General features: G+C 37.8%; 2 protein-coding genes across 2 annotated transcripts; one reads left to right on the top strand and one right to left on the bottom strand.

The window, feature by feature from the left end:
• Positions 1–279: 279 nt before the first annotated feature.
• On the bottom strand, positions 280–4,440 carry setd9 (SET domain containing 9). The gene is made up of 6 exons (XM_046860707.1): positions 4,239–4,440; positions 3,756–4,087; positions 1,610–1,733; positions 1,389–1,504; positions 536–641; positions 280–436 (listed from the first exon to the last, which is right to left on the bottom strand). Exons 1-6 carry the CDS (start codon positions 4,343–4,345, stop codon positions 343–345), a joined length of 879 nt encoding a protein of 292 aa, XP_046716663.1. The 5' UTR covers positions 4,346–4,440; the 3' UTR covers positions 280–342.
• A 506-nt stretch (positions 4,441–4,946) lies between these two features.
• LOC124393180 (pyridoxal (pyridoxine, vitamin B6) phosphatase) lies at positions 4,947–11,567 on the top strand. The gene is made up of 2 exons (XM_046860706.1): positions 4,947–6,153; positions 8,534–11,567. The coding sequence occupies exons 1-2, from the start codon at positions 5,553–5,555 to the stop codon at positions 8,857–8,859; spliced, it is 927 nt and encodes a 308-aa protein (XP_046716662.1). The 5' UTR covers positions 4,947–5,552; the 3' UTR covers positions 8,860–11,567.
• Positions 11,568–16,136: the final 4,569 nt, after the last annotated feature.

Below are 16,136 nucleotides of genomic sequence, written 5' to 3'. Positions count from 1 at the left end.
GTGGCTGCATATAGTAGCAAGTAGCTTAGATTCTATGATTTTCCATCTTTAAAAAAAAAAAAAAATGTATCTAGATAAACCTGATGTGAAAGCAGCCATATTTTACAAACACACATCCTCTAATAACTAGTTAAAAATAAGGCATAATAATCAATTATAAAACAGTTGACTAAACTTTGACACTATTTGTTAAGGGATGGGCCACTCGTCATCCTGTTGAGTCTTTAGTTGCTGCTTTTGCTGAATGACACAAGAAGCAAAAAAACACCACTCAGACTATTTTAAAATATAAGAAAAACCTTTACTATGAAACAAGTTGTGGGCAAATGTCATGTTTTCATGTTAAGAATCGTGCACTATGGTGTAGTAATTGGAGAAAAGTTCCTCCCCCTTGTTAATATCTCTTAACGACACCAGAACAATGCAGCGCAGCCTCCTGAAAGAGAAAGATCATCTTTAGTGGCGATGAACAAGACGGACATTTTTAGTAATATTGAAATCAGGTTCATGGAAACAGAATTTTAACCACTCTTGCCTTTGCATGTTAGGTCTGTAATTAACATTAGGAAGATATTGATGAAGCTCTATGGGGAAATCCTCAGGCACATCAAATTCCTGATAACAGACATTAGCAGCCTTCTCTGCAAATTGAAACGAGAACAGGATCATTGAAGAAAGAAAAAAGTCTCCAGTGTGCTAGAAAGAGTGACATTTCAACAGATCCTTCAGTTTACCATCATAATATAAAGACAGTATATGTTTATGAAGTAAGCTAAAATCATTGAATAATTAAAGGAAAGATTTCAGTGAACAACGTGCATAATGTTTAGGAGAGCGATGCTGCCGTGCTTTAATCTTTCATTCTGTACAGTGCTACTTAAACTGATCACGTTCATGCTAATACTACCATCTTATATATTGCTATCTAGCAAAGTCAGGCTTTTTTTTTTGCTAGAACTCTACTAAGCTGAGCAACTTGTCCCACATGTAACCGTGCTAGCAACTTTCTTACAGCGATGATGGAAATAAACCAACCAACATATTGGCACCAGAATTGTGAAACACATCAGAACTACTTTTAATATAAACAATGTGCATCAGTGTAGAAATTCCCTTTAAATATTATGCATTACCACTTCAACGAATCACATCATAAACATTGGCCTGATACAATGCATTAGGTGAGATTGGATAACAGGATAAAAAATAAACTCAGACATTGTTTACCTGAACCACTGAAATTAGCAACACAAACCTGCTTCCTTTATATTCTAACTTAAGTGAAAGATTTCAGCTGACCTCCGCAACTGTCATTCTAACATGAGACCCCTTCATGTCCAGCTTTATTTCACTTTCTTTTTTTACTAAACAATTATGAAGCAACTTGCCCTTAGAGCAGTTGTTGACATACTGTCCCACGGCAAGAGGGTTTTCTGGACGGGGCGTCAACCAGGAGTGGTCACACAAATGAAATGGGCCGAGCTGGTCCCGTCCACTGCATGACCTATAGGTTATATATACACAAAAAAAAAAAAAAAAAAAAAAAAGGCTGAAAGTGCTTCTTTAAACATCTGTCGTTTATGATCTGTGCCATGCAAAATGGAGTTACCTAAAAACTAGCCTGGAGAGCCCTCTATCATTGCCATCGATCAAAACGCCATCGATGCATCGGAATATAAATGGGTTTCGAATGGACTGGAAAAGAATTGGCTCGTCTGCCTGATAGATGGTCCCTGTGGAAATGGAACTAATTATTCTTAGGATTAGAATGCAACATCCATGCACCATGGGGTTCAAATCGATATTTAACCACATTCAAAATTTCCTCTATTTACAATCCATCTCAGTATGAAATACTACCAATTTCTGAAGCTCTAAAACAGGATTACAGGGCAAATAAGCATTATTAAGGTTTAAGACTTCTTCATGGTGTAATAGGGATGAGCTGATGAGATGAGAAATACACTGTACCTGGAAAAAACCAAATTTAGATTTATTTATGTATTGATTCTATTTTGTGTACAGACTCCAACACATCATTCAAATGTAATAACAGTATATGTTAAGATATAAAGCATACACAGGGGTTAGAAAATCGATGTCGTAGATATTCCAATTCCAGGCAATTATGTCAATAGTAGCTCATCAGACTAGTGACAAACAGGCCTATATACATTAAGTCAATAAAGCATGACATTTTTAGATTTTCAGAACTGTTTGATTTTAACTACCTTGATGACAGTGCTTGATGATCTGGCTGATGTAAATACCATATGTTTACTGACATTTTTGTACTGAATGAGGATGAAACTTGCTCCAAATTACCAAACTATATTTAAAATGGTTTTCAGTCAGTCATAACAAAACTAGAAAGAGATACATCTTTGGATTAAGCTACCTGTATATATTTTTTATTTTGCATGTACAAAGTTAATACACTGAGGATTTTCAAAAATGTATTTGTTTAGAAGACTTTGTTTTATCAAACACAAGAAAGCATAAACAATGAGGAATTTCTGAAACTAACCCAATACCTCTAGGCTCCAGACTCAATGAACTCAGAAATATTTCCTATTATTTTTCATAAATATAACACACACCCCCTACATACAGTTTCTACAGGTTCTACAGAGGGTGAATGAACAGTTCCTGAATATGTGGTTATCACTGTGAACCATGTGGGGGTGCTGAGCTGGTTGGTGTTTTAGTCCAAATTAATGGTACACTTAACCAGCATCACTACCACATCATTTGGCAGCAACATACCTTCCCATCTGGTTTGCACTTAGTGGTACCATCATTTTTCCAACAGGACAATGACTCAACACACACCTATAGGTTATGTAAGAGCTATCTGTTGAAGGAGGCAGGTGATCAGATGATGCTGCCTCCACAATCACCCGTCCTAAATCCAGTTGAGATAAGTTGTACCAGAGAGACTGAAGGAAAAGCAGCCAACAAGAACTCAATACCTCTGGGAAAAAGTTTGTTGGAAAACCATTCAAGAAAAGTTCACAGCTGTCATTAAAGCAAAATGTGGCTACTTTAAAGAATCGGGAATACAAAACATTCTGGGTTATTAAACACATTTTTGTTTACTGCATCATTTCAAATGTGTTCTTTTATTTGGATGTCTTTAGTATTAAATGTACAATTTTAAATATAATACATGAAAAAACACTGAATGATCCTCCAAACTTTTTTTTGCATTCCACGTTGCTTACAATTGACATTGCAAAACTTAAGTTAGACAAACAATGCCATTTCTTAAAATCAGTCTTAGCTAGCCCAAATGGTAATTCATTTAAAAACCATGTTGAGTGTCAAATGTTGGTCAACAAGTCCTACTTCAAATCTACTTTGCCAACACTGGCTTAATAGCAGCGAGTGTCAGTGACTTCCAGACACATTTAAATCAAACCTGCAGACGTTATTTGGCTTATGATTGATGAATTGCTCCCTGGGTTAGGGCCAAAATAGCCACCCAAAACAATCTTTGGACCAAAGTCTGTCTGCTACAGGGCATAGATTTACAGTAAAATCTACACAGTCTTCTTGTAAATCTAGGTCTTGTAAAGGTTATTTAATATCCAATACAGAAAGGGTTTGATCAAAAAATACCCTCCTCACCAGGAGTTAGATATGAACTTGAACTGTAAATGAGATATATTTGAGGTCAGATTTTTGGTGAAATTTGTGTTTTAGTTTGACAGTGCTTGTGGATTTGATTTGAGGTATATCAGTGTCTGAGGTACCTGGATACATGGCTACAGGTACACCTTTAGGGACCTGGCCCCGGGAAACAAACACCCCTATTCCCGCAGCTGGAAGCGAGCTGGCCATTTTCTCCACACAGAAGCCCAGTGTGTGCAGCATAATCTCGCAAGGTGACACTTCCGGACTTCGCACTGCAGCATTGTGGGTAATGTAGTAATCTCGCGAGGAAGACCGGAGCAGGCGAAGCTGTTCAGTTTGATTGCTCGCGTCGTTTCTAAGCAGCTCGGTAAAAAGATTCAGGAGGAAAGAGATGACTCGGTCATCGTCCAACCGCTTGTCTTCGTCCAGGTGTTTGACCTGGCGCAATGTCCTGCACAACAGAATAACAGCAAGGAAACATACACGCTATGAAACTACACACGTTTCTGCAATACATAAAAACGTCCAAACAGCAGTTAAGGGACAGTTGGTTGGGTACGACGCACTTTTTAAAAGACTAAAAAGAATGAATACCTGAATACCTTTCATTTTTACCCAGATTTAAAGCAATCCAGGGAACGAATCTGTGCCTGTAACTCTTCCAGCTCTCCCCCAGAACTCTTAATAAATTCTTCCTCATGCTACGCATTTGAGAGCTGCCGGTCTGACTATTTAAAATGCGCTCAATAGCTCCGCTGTCGCCCTCTAGCGGCGGGGAGAGCGCCTCACTGCTTACCTGATCTCACACACACCGAGGAACCTGTTTGTACCTGATCCACGGATTATTCTTGCGATCACACAGGGTTCCTCAAACTAACATTAATGTTTAATGGTTATTTTGATTCTCGGAGTTGTATTTTTTTCCAGCTCGAACCAGTGTATATGTTTTCGAAACAGTCTTACATCACGGATCATTTTCACGAGACAATATTTCCACGGACCAGGGGGCGGGTGTGACACGCATAACTAAACGCAATAACTTGCATATGATCACTATTATACTATGGTTTAATTATTGATTTAAGAATTACAAAATTGTTTTGACTCAACCCACCATAATGCAGGATCTGAATCAGAATGCGATCTGAATGTATGCATACATACCAAAGTATTGATCACAAAACAAAAAAACATTCGATTTTAAACTTATGTTAAAATGCATCGCATTGTTTGCGACTCTCTCTACAAAAGTATTTAAAAACAATTGTTTAAAGCATTATAAAAGATGTCTGTCTTTATCAAATTCGTAAAATTGAATAAATGTGTGCATATTTAAATCAGACAAAGCCTCGTTTACATGATATAACTAACTGCACGTGGATCCAGTTGATATGAGTATACTGTAGATGGTGCATATATTATGCATTTAATACTAACAAATTAATACTATTATATTTATTAGAAATACCAAAAACCCTTAGAATACTGAAAATAAAATATCCGATTGTGAGTCATGATCATCTCAAGCTGTTTATTTGAGTTCGTTTTCGCCATTTAAAAAGGCCGTGTGGCGAAACCGCGGTAATTGATCACACTGTCAGTGGATCTTCCTGCGTGTTATTGGTCAACACCAGACATATGGGCGTGGTCAACGTCAGCAAGAATCTGATTGGAGGCGCCGTGGAGCCACGCCACTCCCCCCAGCGCGAGACTCTGTACCGCAGGAGTAATGAAGATAACGTTTGATGAATGTGTGGATATTTAGGATACAGGGTGGGTTTTTCCCGGGTTTGTTTTAACCTGCAGTCTCGCGGTGGTTGTTTAACGGGCGACGGATTAGGACGAACGACGCAATCGATTCCGGGGCCGCAATCCTAAGATCGCGCGCAAGCTCGTTACTGAAAGCATCGTTCAGGATGGCGAGCGCGACGGCGAGCGGAGGCTGTCAGAAGATTCGCGGCACTCAGCTGCACGAGCTGCTCGAGTCCAAGCACAACGTGCTGTTCGACTGCGACGGCGTGATCTGGAACGGGGAGACGGCGGTGGCGGGAGCGCCCGAGGTGGTGCGCGCGCTGAAGCAGCACGGGAAGCGGGTGTTCTTCGTCACCAATAACTGCACCAGGCCGAGGCAGAGCTACGTGCAGAAGTTCGCGCGGCTCGGATTTGCCGACATCGGCGAGCAGGAGATCTTCAGCTCGGCATACTGCTCGGCCGCGTACCTGCGCGATGTGGTCACCTTCAGCGGCAAGGTGTTTGCCATCGGCTGCCCGGGCGTGCACGAGGAACTGCGCGACGCCGGTATCGCCGTGGTCGAGGAGGAAGATGATGGACCGGATGTCAACATTTCCAACTGCGCACTGGACCCAGACGTGCGTGCTGTGCTCGTGGGCTACGACGAGCAATTTAGCTTCATGAAGTTGGCTAAAGCCTGCTGCTACTTGCGGGACTCCGAGTGTCTGTTCTTGGCCACTGATCCCGACCCCTGGCACCCTCTCCGTGGAGGAAGGATCACTCCAGGTAAAAAGTGTTCATGCTGCCAGCTGTTAGCAACGCTGCACCTGTTACCAATCCTATACCAGCACCAACATTTCATTCAATACAGACTGACAACACCTAGACTGCTTCTGCAGTAAAACCCTGTGCACTTCTAATGGACACTTTAAGTCTTGTTATATTAAACAATGTAATTATATAGAAAAGGTCATGCTGCTATTGGGCGCCATAATGTGATTGACCCAACACACAGTTAATACACAGCTCAATTACAGGCTGCAACAACCTCATTGCATTTCCCCAATTATACTTACATTTCATGTTTAAAAATATCACTATTGTAATCTCTGAATCAGGATCCACTTGTAGGTACAAATGACCACCTACATTTCCCTTGTGGTGATGGACCATATTTCTGCTCATTTGTCTCATGATCTTTCATCAACTGACATGTATTTCTTTGTAAAAAATAGTTTCCCACCTGTCTTTTTCTATTTCAGTTAGCTCACCAGCCTCCAGTCTGTTACAAAACCCTTTACGTATGTAGATTTGACTATCTACAGACCATTCCATGTAATAAACAGTCAAATATATCTTACATGTTGCTTTAAATCAAGCTTTCATGGGTTTGAAATAGCCCTGTATTATAAAATATTCTACAAAATAGTTTGAGCCATTGTTTTAGCATTATTGTAATATGTTAGAAAACCTGCATGGGCAACATCATTGCATCTTTCTGTCAGTCTGTTCAGAAAGAGAAGTAGTAGTGGTAAGTGTCCTACCCAGCCATATCATTTTTTTTTAGCCAGACAAAATCTGTTGGGCTTTGGAGAGAGTTAATAACAAGCAATGCAGCAGGAGGATGAGTGTTTAGTAGATGGAGATGGAGATATTCATTGTATTAATGCAGCTATTCATAGATTGATTCTGATTCGATCTGATGTCATGCATCCACTGACAGTACAGTTCCACTAGTCTTTTGCAGTGTCATGCCTCCTATTGTGGTAAATATGTGGACTGAAACAATGTCATGGTCAACAAACACAGATTTTTTTAATGCCTGAATTGATGCTAAAATCCAGGTCCCCTGGTGGTCTAGTGGTTAGGATGCGGCGCTCTCACTGCTGCGGCTCGGGTTCGATCCCCGGTCAGGAAACCAACCCCAGCCACTCTTAGTGCCGGTCCCAAGCCCGGATAAATGGGGAGGGTTGCGTTAGGAAGGGCATCCAGTGTAAAAACATGTGCCAAATCAAATATGCGGATGATCCGCTGTGGCGACCCCTGATGGGAGAAGCCGAAAGAAAGTTTTATTGATGCTAAAATTCAGAAAGAATTGTGCCTGTGAACAATTGAACCTTTTAAATTAAACAATAGTACAGAGAGTAACAGTGTTAAAAGGGAACCAAAATAGAGAGAGTGGATACATTTTTGCCATAACAGCTGAAACAAGTGCTGGCCATAAAGCACAACGTTTATACTATTGAGTGTGTTCTATCTCATGGAGGTGTCGAGTGGATTCTTTATGTAATGGTTGATAATGAATGAGTCTCCAGTGTCAGACTTTGTAACAGAGCATTTTGGTTTCTGTATAACATGACAAGCTGCATTTTTTTTTTTTTTGGTTAAGTTCAATAGACTTGGTGCTGTAACAATAGTGAAATTTTTAGACATGATCTGATACTCTAACTAGGGGAAGATGCAATAAGGTTATAAAAGCTATGATATAAGCTGTGTTTTGGGTCAAACTCCATCACACTGTCATCCTTGATTATTGTCCTACAGTTGAATTTCCCATTGTATTTTTTCCTTACTTCACTAATATCCAGTTTAATATAGTTGTAAGTTATAACATACTTTGAATGGTTTATTCTTGTTCAGCTGTGAAAAAATGCCTTATAATTAGCAATATTATTTGGGTTAATTTAAAAAAAAAGATGATATAAACCAGAACTTTTAATTACACCTTACTTGTATTCTACACATTGTGTTGTCAGTGGTGTCCAAATTATCTGCTTTGTACATTGTGGTACATGTTCATCGTTAAAGTGGACAATTGAGGTGAACTGAAAGAAGTAGCTTATGGAGAGTAAATGAAAGAAAGAGCGCAGCCTGAAGGGAACAAAAGAAAAGATTATCCTTTCATGATTTTAGCTAAATAGTCATAATTCACATTTGTTAACTTTTTTTTTTGTCTTGTGCATGTGTATTGTGTATTAAATAACTCCTGGTTGTGCATTATGCACAGTCTACACCTGGTGTGTATTGTAGACTTGGAGAGAGCTCTGTAGTGATGAATGCTGTCTCTTTTGTGGAAGGCATTTAGGACCCCCAGCAAGGACAAAAGGGTGGTTTCAATAAATGTCATCCTATTGTTTTAACACTGACTCTGTTTTTGCATTTACAGGTTCTGGGAGTCTCACTGCAGCTCTGGAAACAGCCAGTAGCCGAAAGGCCACGGTGATCGGCAAGCCGAGTCGTTTCATGTTTGAGTGCATCGCCAGCCAGTTCGATTTAGAACCGGAGAGCTCTTTGATGGTGGGCGACCGCTTAGAGACTGATATCGTCTTCGGCATTAACTGTGGCCTTTCTACAATGCTCACGCTAACAGGTGTCTCGACCTTTGAGCAAGCACAGGTATACAAGGACAGTGGTGAGCCAGAGAAGAAGGACTTTGTCCCTGATTATGTGGTGGAGAGCATTGCAGATTTCTTGGAGGCTTTGGAGGCATAGGAAAGAGAATGACTGGCAGATATGAACGCTGTAATTAAACCGCAGAACGCACAGCTTTTGCCTGGAATCCCACGGTCATTACTGTATGTCTAATGCTGGTTTTTCATGGTGTACAATTATATGTACATGTCATCATAGTTGGAATTCTTAGTGTATCATTACTGTATTTGATGACATGGACATACCATGTTTGGTAAAGTACTTGAATGAATTATGAGCACATTCTAAAAGGATTAGCTTAGCCAAACAAATAGGTGAAGTTATTTCTTAAGCCCAGATGTTGCCGATCACAAGTTTGCTGTTTATTTAGAGAGGGAAATCTTAAGAGAAGCTTAGCCACTGTCTACTTTTTCTATCTGAATATATCACTATTCATATTCAAGTGAAGAAAGTGGTTAGAAACAGTTGATAGAAAGCTAGTGCAGAAAACAAAGAGCCTTGAGAAGGAAAGCGTGTTGAGTTGAGACAGATCTATAGGAAAAAGGATGTCTAATATGATATAGTTGATCATATTTGACATTAGTGAGCGTGGCTTCCAGTGAGTGACAATTACACACTTGTCGCAATTTTCCGTTGTTTCAGATTCACATGCTGATTAAATCCTTTCATGTTTTAGTGCAGTAAAAAGAGATGTAAAATGTTGGCAGGTCTGTTATTTGTTTTTGGATCAACCAGAATACGAATCAGTATTGATTACACAGGATCTGGAAACCTTTGTATAATACGCACACGTTCAATTATAATTCAGTTGAGTGTTAAAGCAATGTGTGACTTTCTTGAAGAGATTTTTGTCTGAGAAGAACTTTGTGATGAGAAAGAAAGTGATTTTTCTACTGTTTTAGCTACACAATGTCCTTTTAGTAGACGATCGGCTTCATCTGGGTCTTTATACGTTTTTGTGTCATCTAAGCTATTCCTTTCAGTGTTTCAAGCACATTCTAAAGATGGTCATGCAAAACCACATCATTCCTGCTGTAATTATTACAAAGCATGGCACACATAATCCTGTTGGTAAAGAAACTCTTTGGGGCGATGAAGATACGGCATGCCATACACGCCCGAACAAAAAAAAAATATATCATTGCTAATAAAATTATGAATTGTGTACATTATACAATTTTTTTTTTAGGTGAAACCTCCTGCCCTAAAACAGAAGCTCTTTTGGAAGTTTGATTTCAATTGCATAATATAATTTTAAAATGTAACCACTAGTGAGATCCTGGCATCATAAGAAGTTTTTTTAATTCTCCATTCTGATCAGAAGGACTTTTTATAAAAAGCAGATCTAAAATAAGTTTTGGCTGTGAGGTTTATATACAGTGACTGCATTATTGGTTTTATTTTAAAAACATAGCCATTGGTTTGTATAGTGGATGCACCATATAAGCAATTTTAAAAATGTGTTAACATGGTGGACAGTTTTCTGTAAGATGGAGCTTGATTAGGCATTGTTCATTGTGCATTAACAGAAAAAACACAAGCTTTGTGACATGGGAAAGGACTTTGCAGTTTGTAGATTTTAACTTAAAGAGAGAAGAAAAGTAATCCTGTGAAATGTTTATTGCTGCTATATAGTGTAAGTAATAACAGGAAGTCATTTGTATTTATAAGCACATTAAAACGTATAAAGTGTTAATATATAATACACAAGAATTGTCTGATGGCCAAATTACTGTAGTAAAAAAGGAATAAAACACTTCTGAATGCACCGTTATTGGAAAATAATCTGCTTCGGGATAAAAGTTACTTCAGCCTGTGATGTTTTTATTCTTTACATAATATATAAATATTGTGCAGCATCTCTCTAGCTTTAGTTATCCACATGAAATGGATTTCTTATAATTTATATCTTACAAAATTACATAAGTGACAATCAGTTTAATTTCTAACTGTTGTGGTGCATTCTATCTAGCACTCAGTACATAGTCTGTTGTCCGTGTGCGGTCTGAGATGGTAGCAGGTGTGTACTCATGACATACTATAATACATTTTAATGAATATAAAGTTGATGCAGTCTGTAACACGTAGCTGGAGTTGACATTCAGTTAGTGAAATTGTACTGTCTTTTCTAGCAACTCTTAATGTGTGGTGCAGTGTGTGTCATCCCAAACAAAGTGTTCTCTAAGACTTTATAAAGCCATTTGGGATTTTCCAAGCATTAGTTAAAGTAAAGGGCCTGTCTCACATTGTTCCTTTAAAAAAAAAAAAAAAAATCAACCTAGATATTATATATTTTTTTTAAAGTATAGTGAACATTTTCTGTAATCTTACCAGAAGTTTATTCTTTCGTCATTAAATGATAAGTGGCAAAATAGTGCCATAAAACAGTTATATTTCAATAAAGAAATGCACATCACATTATTGGCTGATTTATTTTATCTGTTTAATTTTCTTAAATTCAATGCGAGTGTAACTGGAACTCAAGCGTATTACTGTTTATAAAATAATTATTGGTCAGTATTCGGTTCTATACTGCACTTATGTGACTAATCTAGAGCTTGTGTGACCGTGTCCATATGTCTTTATCTAGACTGGACATTCTGTACTTGATGGAATATAATTTTTTTTTAAAGAAATAAAGTAGTGAATTTATTTAATGCCAAATCTTTGCTGTGAAAATAACGTATACATGCTGTGACCCGGTTTGGCCTTTCTGGTAGTACATTTCTGTGATGCTAAATTGCCTTTTTAATAAAACATTACCCTCATATTGAAATGTTTTTTGTTTCTCTACACGCAAATGAATATAAAATGTTAGAATAAAGCTTTATTATAAGTTTAGCATAAATATTAACATAAATGTTATATACAGAGCATCTGGAAAGCATTCACAGCACTTCACTTTTCCCACATTTTATGTTACAGCCTTATTCCAAAACGGATTAAATTCATATTTTCTTTAAAATTCTACAAAAAATACCCCATAATGACAACATTTAAAAATTTTAATTTAAAAATAAACAACAAAATAAATTACTTGTACATAAATATTCACATCCTTTGCTCAATACTTTGTTGAAGCACCTTTGGCACCAATTACAGCCTCGAGTCTTTTTGATTATAATGCTACAGGCTTGGCACCTATTTTTGAGCAGTTTCTTCCATTCTTCTTTGCAGAACCTCTCAAGCTCCAACAGGTTGAATAGAAAGTGTCAGTGCACAGCCATTTTCAGATCTCTCCAGAGATGTTTGTGTTCAAGCCTGGGCTCTGGCAAGAATCACAGCGTTGTCCTGTAGCCACTCATTTAGTATCTTGGCTGTGTGTTTAGAGATATTGTCCTGTTGGAAGATGAACCGTGGCCCCAGTCTGAGGTCCAGAGCGCTCTGAAGCAGGTTTTCATTAAGGATGTCTCTGTACATGGCTGAATTCATCTTTCCCTCTATCCTGACTAGTCTCCCAGTTTCTGCTTTTGAAAAACATCCCCACAGCTTGATGCTGCCACCACCATGATTTAGTTGAGGGATGGTAATGGCCAGGTGATGAGCGATGCTTGGTTTCCTTGAGACACGATGCTTTGCATTAGAAAAAGAATTCAATGGTCTGAGAGTCCTTCAAGTGCCTTTTTGGCAAACACTAGATGGGCTGTCATGTGCCTTTTACTGAGGAATGGCTTCTGTCTGGCCAATCTACCATACAGGTCTGATTGGTGGAGGGCTGCAGAGATGGTTGTTATTCTGGAAGGTTCTCCTCGCTCCACAAAGAAACTTCGGGACCTTATGTAGACTGGTGTGTGCCTTTCCAAATCATGTCCATTCAACTGAATTTACCACAGCTGGACTCCAATCAAGTTGTAGAAACAGCTCAAGGATGATCAGTGGAAACCGGATGCACCTGAGCTTAATTTTGAGTGTCATGAAAAAGGCTGTGAATACTTATGTACATGTGATACTTTGAATTTGTATTCATTCATTAGGTGCCCTCATATTCAACATTCAGATGATATACTGATTATTTTATGTGATTATATATTTGAAGGGTAGTTATAGTGTGCTGCAAAGTCGTATTGTATTCATATTCTTTTGTTATTTATTCGAAATCTTTGCACCAAGTGTAGTAAGGAAAATGTATCTATATATATATATATATATATATATATATATATATATATATATATATATATATATATAAAAACAGTGGCCGGCGGTCAGGCGGTCTCTGCTGGCCTAAACACTATCAGAAGCACTGACCTACATTTACAACCTAAATTCTAATATTTGTTCTATGAAATTGTATTAATTTATTCACAAGGTTATTATCTTAATTTCATAGCCTTTCTCTTGTCTGCACTGCTTCCAGTACGTGTATGTGGACGTTATATTTTTTTGTCCAATCAGATTTCAGCCTCTATGTGCTGCCATGTCAATCTAATCTCCCCAGGGCCTTTAAATGTAATACTGCAGGCTCTTTTACTATAGTCTCCTTAAGAATTAGCTCTGTTTCTTTAACTAATCAGATTTCAAATTCGCCTCACAGGAACAGCTAGCTGGCCCAAAATACGTTCTCTGATTGGTTGGTCAGAGGGAAACCGTTATAGCCATGTTCACTGTGGAAAATCCCAGAATTGTTCAGTTTGCTTTCGCTGTCTAAGTCCTGAGCCTGCATTTTTATTATTAGCATAAATGTGAGTTATGCACATAAAAATTTTGTGCATAACTCACATTAGACACAAGTCAGGGACTGTAATGCTTTTCTTTGCTTTTCTTTGCTACTGAAATAATTTTTTTATGTGCTCCTAAAACGCCATTGTAATACATAATGTGTTGCAGAAAATAATCAAATAATAGGCTAATAATCTAGTAGCGTTCTGTTAATTATTGGATTAGAAAAAGCAAGACACCGTAAATCTTCTGAGACGCTGTAATTCTTTTTTTGTAATTATTAGACGTTGTGTTATTGTTGTAATTCTTTACAGGACCAGTAGGGGGAAATAACGTACACATACAGGTAATTTTAGTACCCATCCATTCATATTGAGAAATAGATTGTCCATGTCTAGGAATACTACCCGTAAATAAAGATAATTCTATTTTTAACAAACAAAATATTGCAACCTTTGTGTGCATATAAATACACACACACACACACACACACACACACCAGAGGTGGGAAGTAACGGAGTACAAATACTTCGTTACTGTACTTAAGTAGATTTTTTCGGTATCAGTACTTTACTCCACTATTTATTTTTCAGACAACTTTTTACTTTTACTCATTACATTTTTACACAAATATCTGTACTTTCTACTTCTTACATTTTCAAAACAGACTCGTTACTTTAGTTTTAATCCATTGATTTGGATAATATATATATTTTTTTATTTTCACTGCGCGCTGATTTCAACCGAACAACCGATTTCCTGTTACTGCGTGTCTTTTTCAGTCCACTGGTGTATAAAGTACGGACTCTCACTCACCACAGAAGGCAGTAAGAAGGTTGGGGTTAATGTGGATGAGACAGAGGGAGTCAGTGATGTAAACATGACTGAGAACAGACACATTCATGATCATCATCATCTTTTCTCTGTTTGTGTTCTATATGTGCCTGTTTGTGTTCTTCAGCCTGGACGCAGCCTGGTAACAACATTTTTAATTAGTTTTGTATTAATATATATATATATATATATATATATATATATATATATATATATATATATATATATATGGCTGTCAAAATTCAAATTATTTTAAACGGCACGAAATTTTGCCCTTTCTTTACTTAGATATAAAATAAATAAATTAACTCCAGATAAAAATATTTTTAATCAGTAAACTTTTGTTTTATTTCTGAGTCTCAAATCAAACACCAAAATCCGCCATGATTCTCACAATTTACACTCTGGGTGGCGTTTTGTGGGTTTTTCCCTCATAATGGCGACACAAACTTAAATTACTGTCTTTATTGATTGTACAGAGAAAAACAATACATCATTTAAATCTGTAAAATGTCTATAATTTTATATATATATATATATATATATATATATATATATATATATATATATATATATATATATATATATATATATAAGCTTCCTGACTTGACTTGAAGAGGTGCATTTTCTCCGGTATCACCTCATTAACTGTCCGTGTGGAAACATAGCAAAGGCTCTAAATGATGTCCACACGTCTCTGCACTGATATAGCCTTTATATTTAATCAGTGTTCATATGCTTACATATATATCACATGCTGTAAATATGATACATGTTTAACATCTCCACGCTGCCAGTTTCGGTACCTGAGCAAGCCCTTAACTCACTACTTCTCATTTAGTAAATGAGATCATTAAGAGTCGCTCGGGATAAACACTTCCAACAGGAAGTGGCTATATCTCGCTATCTTTGTCTCTCTATTTTCTCTATCTAATTGTCTCTGTGTCTCTTTTAGTAAATGTCTCTGTCTCACGGTATATGTCTCTCTCTTGCTGTCTCTCTATTTGTTTCTCACTCTTTCTAAAGCTGTGTCTGTGTCTCTTTGTCTTTGTCTCTGTCTTTCCTGCTTATTTACATGTCAAACAAAGTTTTGAGTTTTGAAGTAATGCCATTAGCGATCGATGATGAAAGACTTTCCTGGTTCGATTCTTACCTCTAGTTTCATATTGATCATTATAAGAAGTTTTTAAAAACAGAACAATGAAAGATCATTAAAATTGGTTGCTGGCAAATCATGGTATATCAGTGGTGCAGGTGTTGGAGATGTGGTTCTTGTACCTGAGTCACTTCTCATAGACTTTGAGTTAATGAGAGAATGTACAGGAAGGAGAAGTTTTGACCCTCTACCGTCATGATCTAAGAGAAAACGCTCCTAACTATAGAAAAGCCAAGAGTCCAATAAGCAAAGGCTTGTTTGCCTCTCCTGTGTTGGTGTAATGGTCAGGGAAGTGGTTGCTGCTATCTGACTTATCCGGTTCGATTCCTAAACCTTAGCTTTCCTTTAAATTGTTTAATAAGTTTTTAAAGAGAACCAAAAAAGGTCCTAAAAATCAGGTTTTTGCAGGAGATCCTGTGGCTCAATTGGAAGAGCTTTACCTCTGGGTTGAGAGGTTGCCGGTTCAAAACACTGGCCAGGGCTCAAAGTTAAGAGTGTGGAAGGTTCCAGTGGCCGTACTAAGGAAGGTGTCAGAAATGGCTGCGTGGAAGGTTGGATGTGGTTTCGGAGGGTGTATCCTGAAGCAGGGGGGCAATATCCGGGCATCTGCCCCCCTGGTGTCTGAGAAGCTGAAAACAGGGGGGTTATGAAGCAAAAACGCTCAAAAAAGTATCGACTTAGTTTTGCA

The sequence above is a fragment of the Silurus meridionalis genome, chromosome 11 (genome assembly GCF_014805685.1).
Source record: "Silurus meridionalis isolate SWU-2019-XX chromosome 11, ASM1480568v1, whole genome shotgun sequence".
Lineage (NCBI taxonomy): Eukaryota > Metazoa > Chordata > Actinopteri > Siluriformes > Siluridae > Silurus > Silurus meridionalis.
The sequence above is the reverse complement of the archived record's forward strand: the minus strand, read 5'-3'. Positions and strand labels throughout refer to the sequence as shown.

Excerpts from the sequence above, each read along its gene's own strand:
- setd9 (XM_046860707.1), bottom strand. The coding sequence starts at position 4,345 with ATGCGTAGCATGAGGAAGAATTTATTAAGAGTTCTGGGGGAGAGCTGG. Across the intron at positions 1,734-3,755 it reads ACCTGTAGCCATGTATCCAG|GGACCATCTATCAGGCAGAC; the intron begins GTACCTCAGACA and ends CCATTTCCACAG. Across the intron at positions 642-1,388 it reads TGTCAACAACTGCTCTAAGG|AGAAGGCTGCTAATGTCTGT; the intron begins GCAAGTTGCTTC and ends TTCAATTTGCAG.
- LOC124393180 (XM_046860706.1), top strand. The coding sequence starts at position 5,553 with ATGGCGAGCGCGACGGCGAGCGGAGGCTGTCAGAAGATTCGCGGCACT. Across the intron at positions 6,154-8,533 it reads TGGAGGAAGGATCACTCCAG|GTTCTGGGAGTCTCACTGCA; the intron begins GTAAAAAGTGTT and ends TTGCATTTACAG.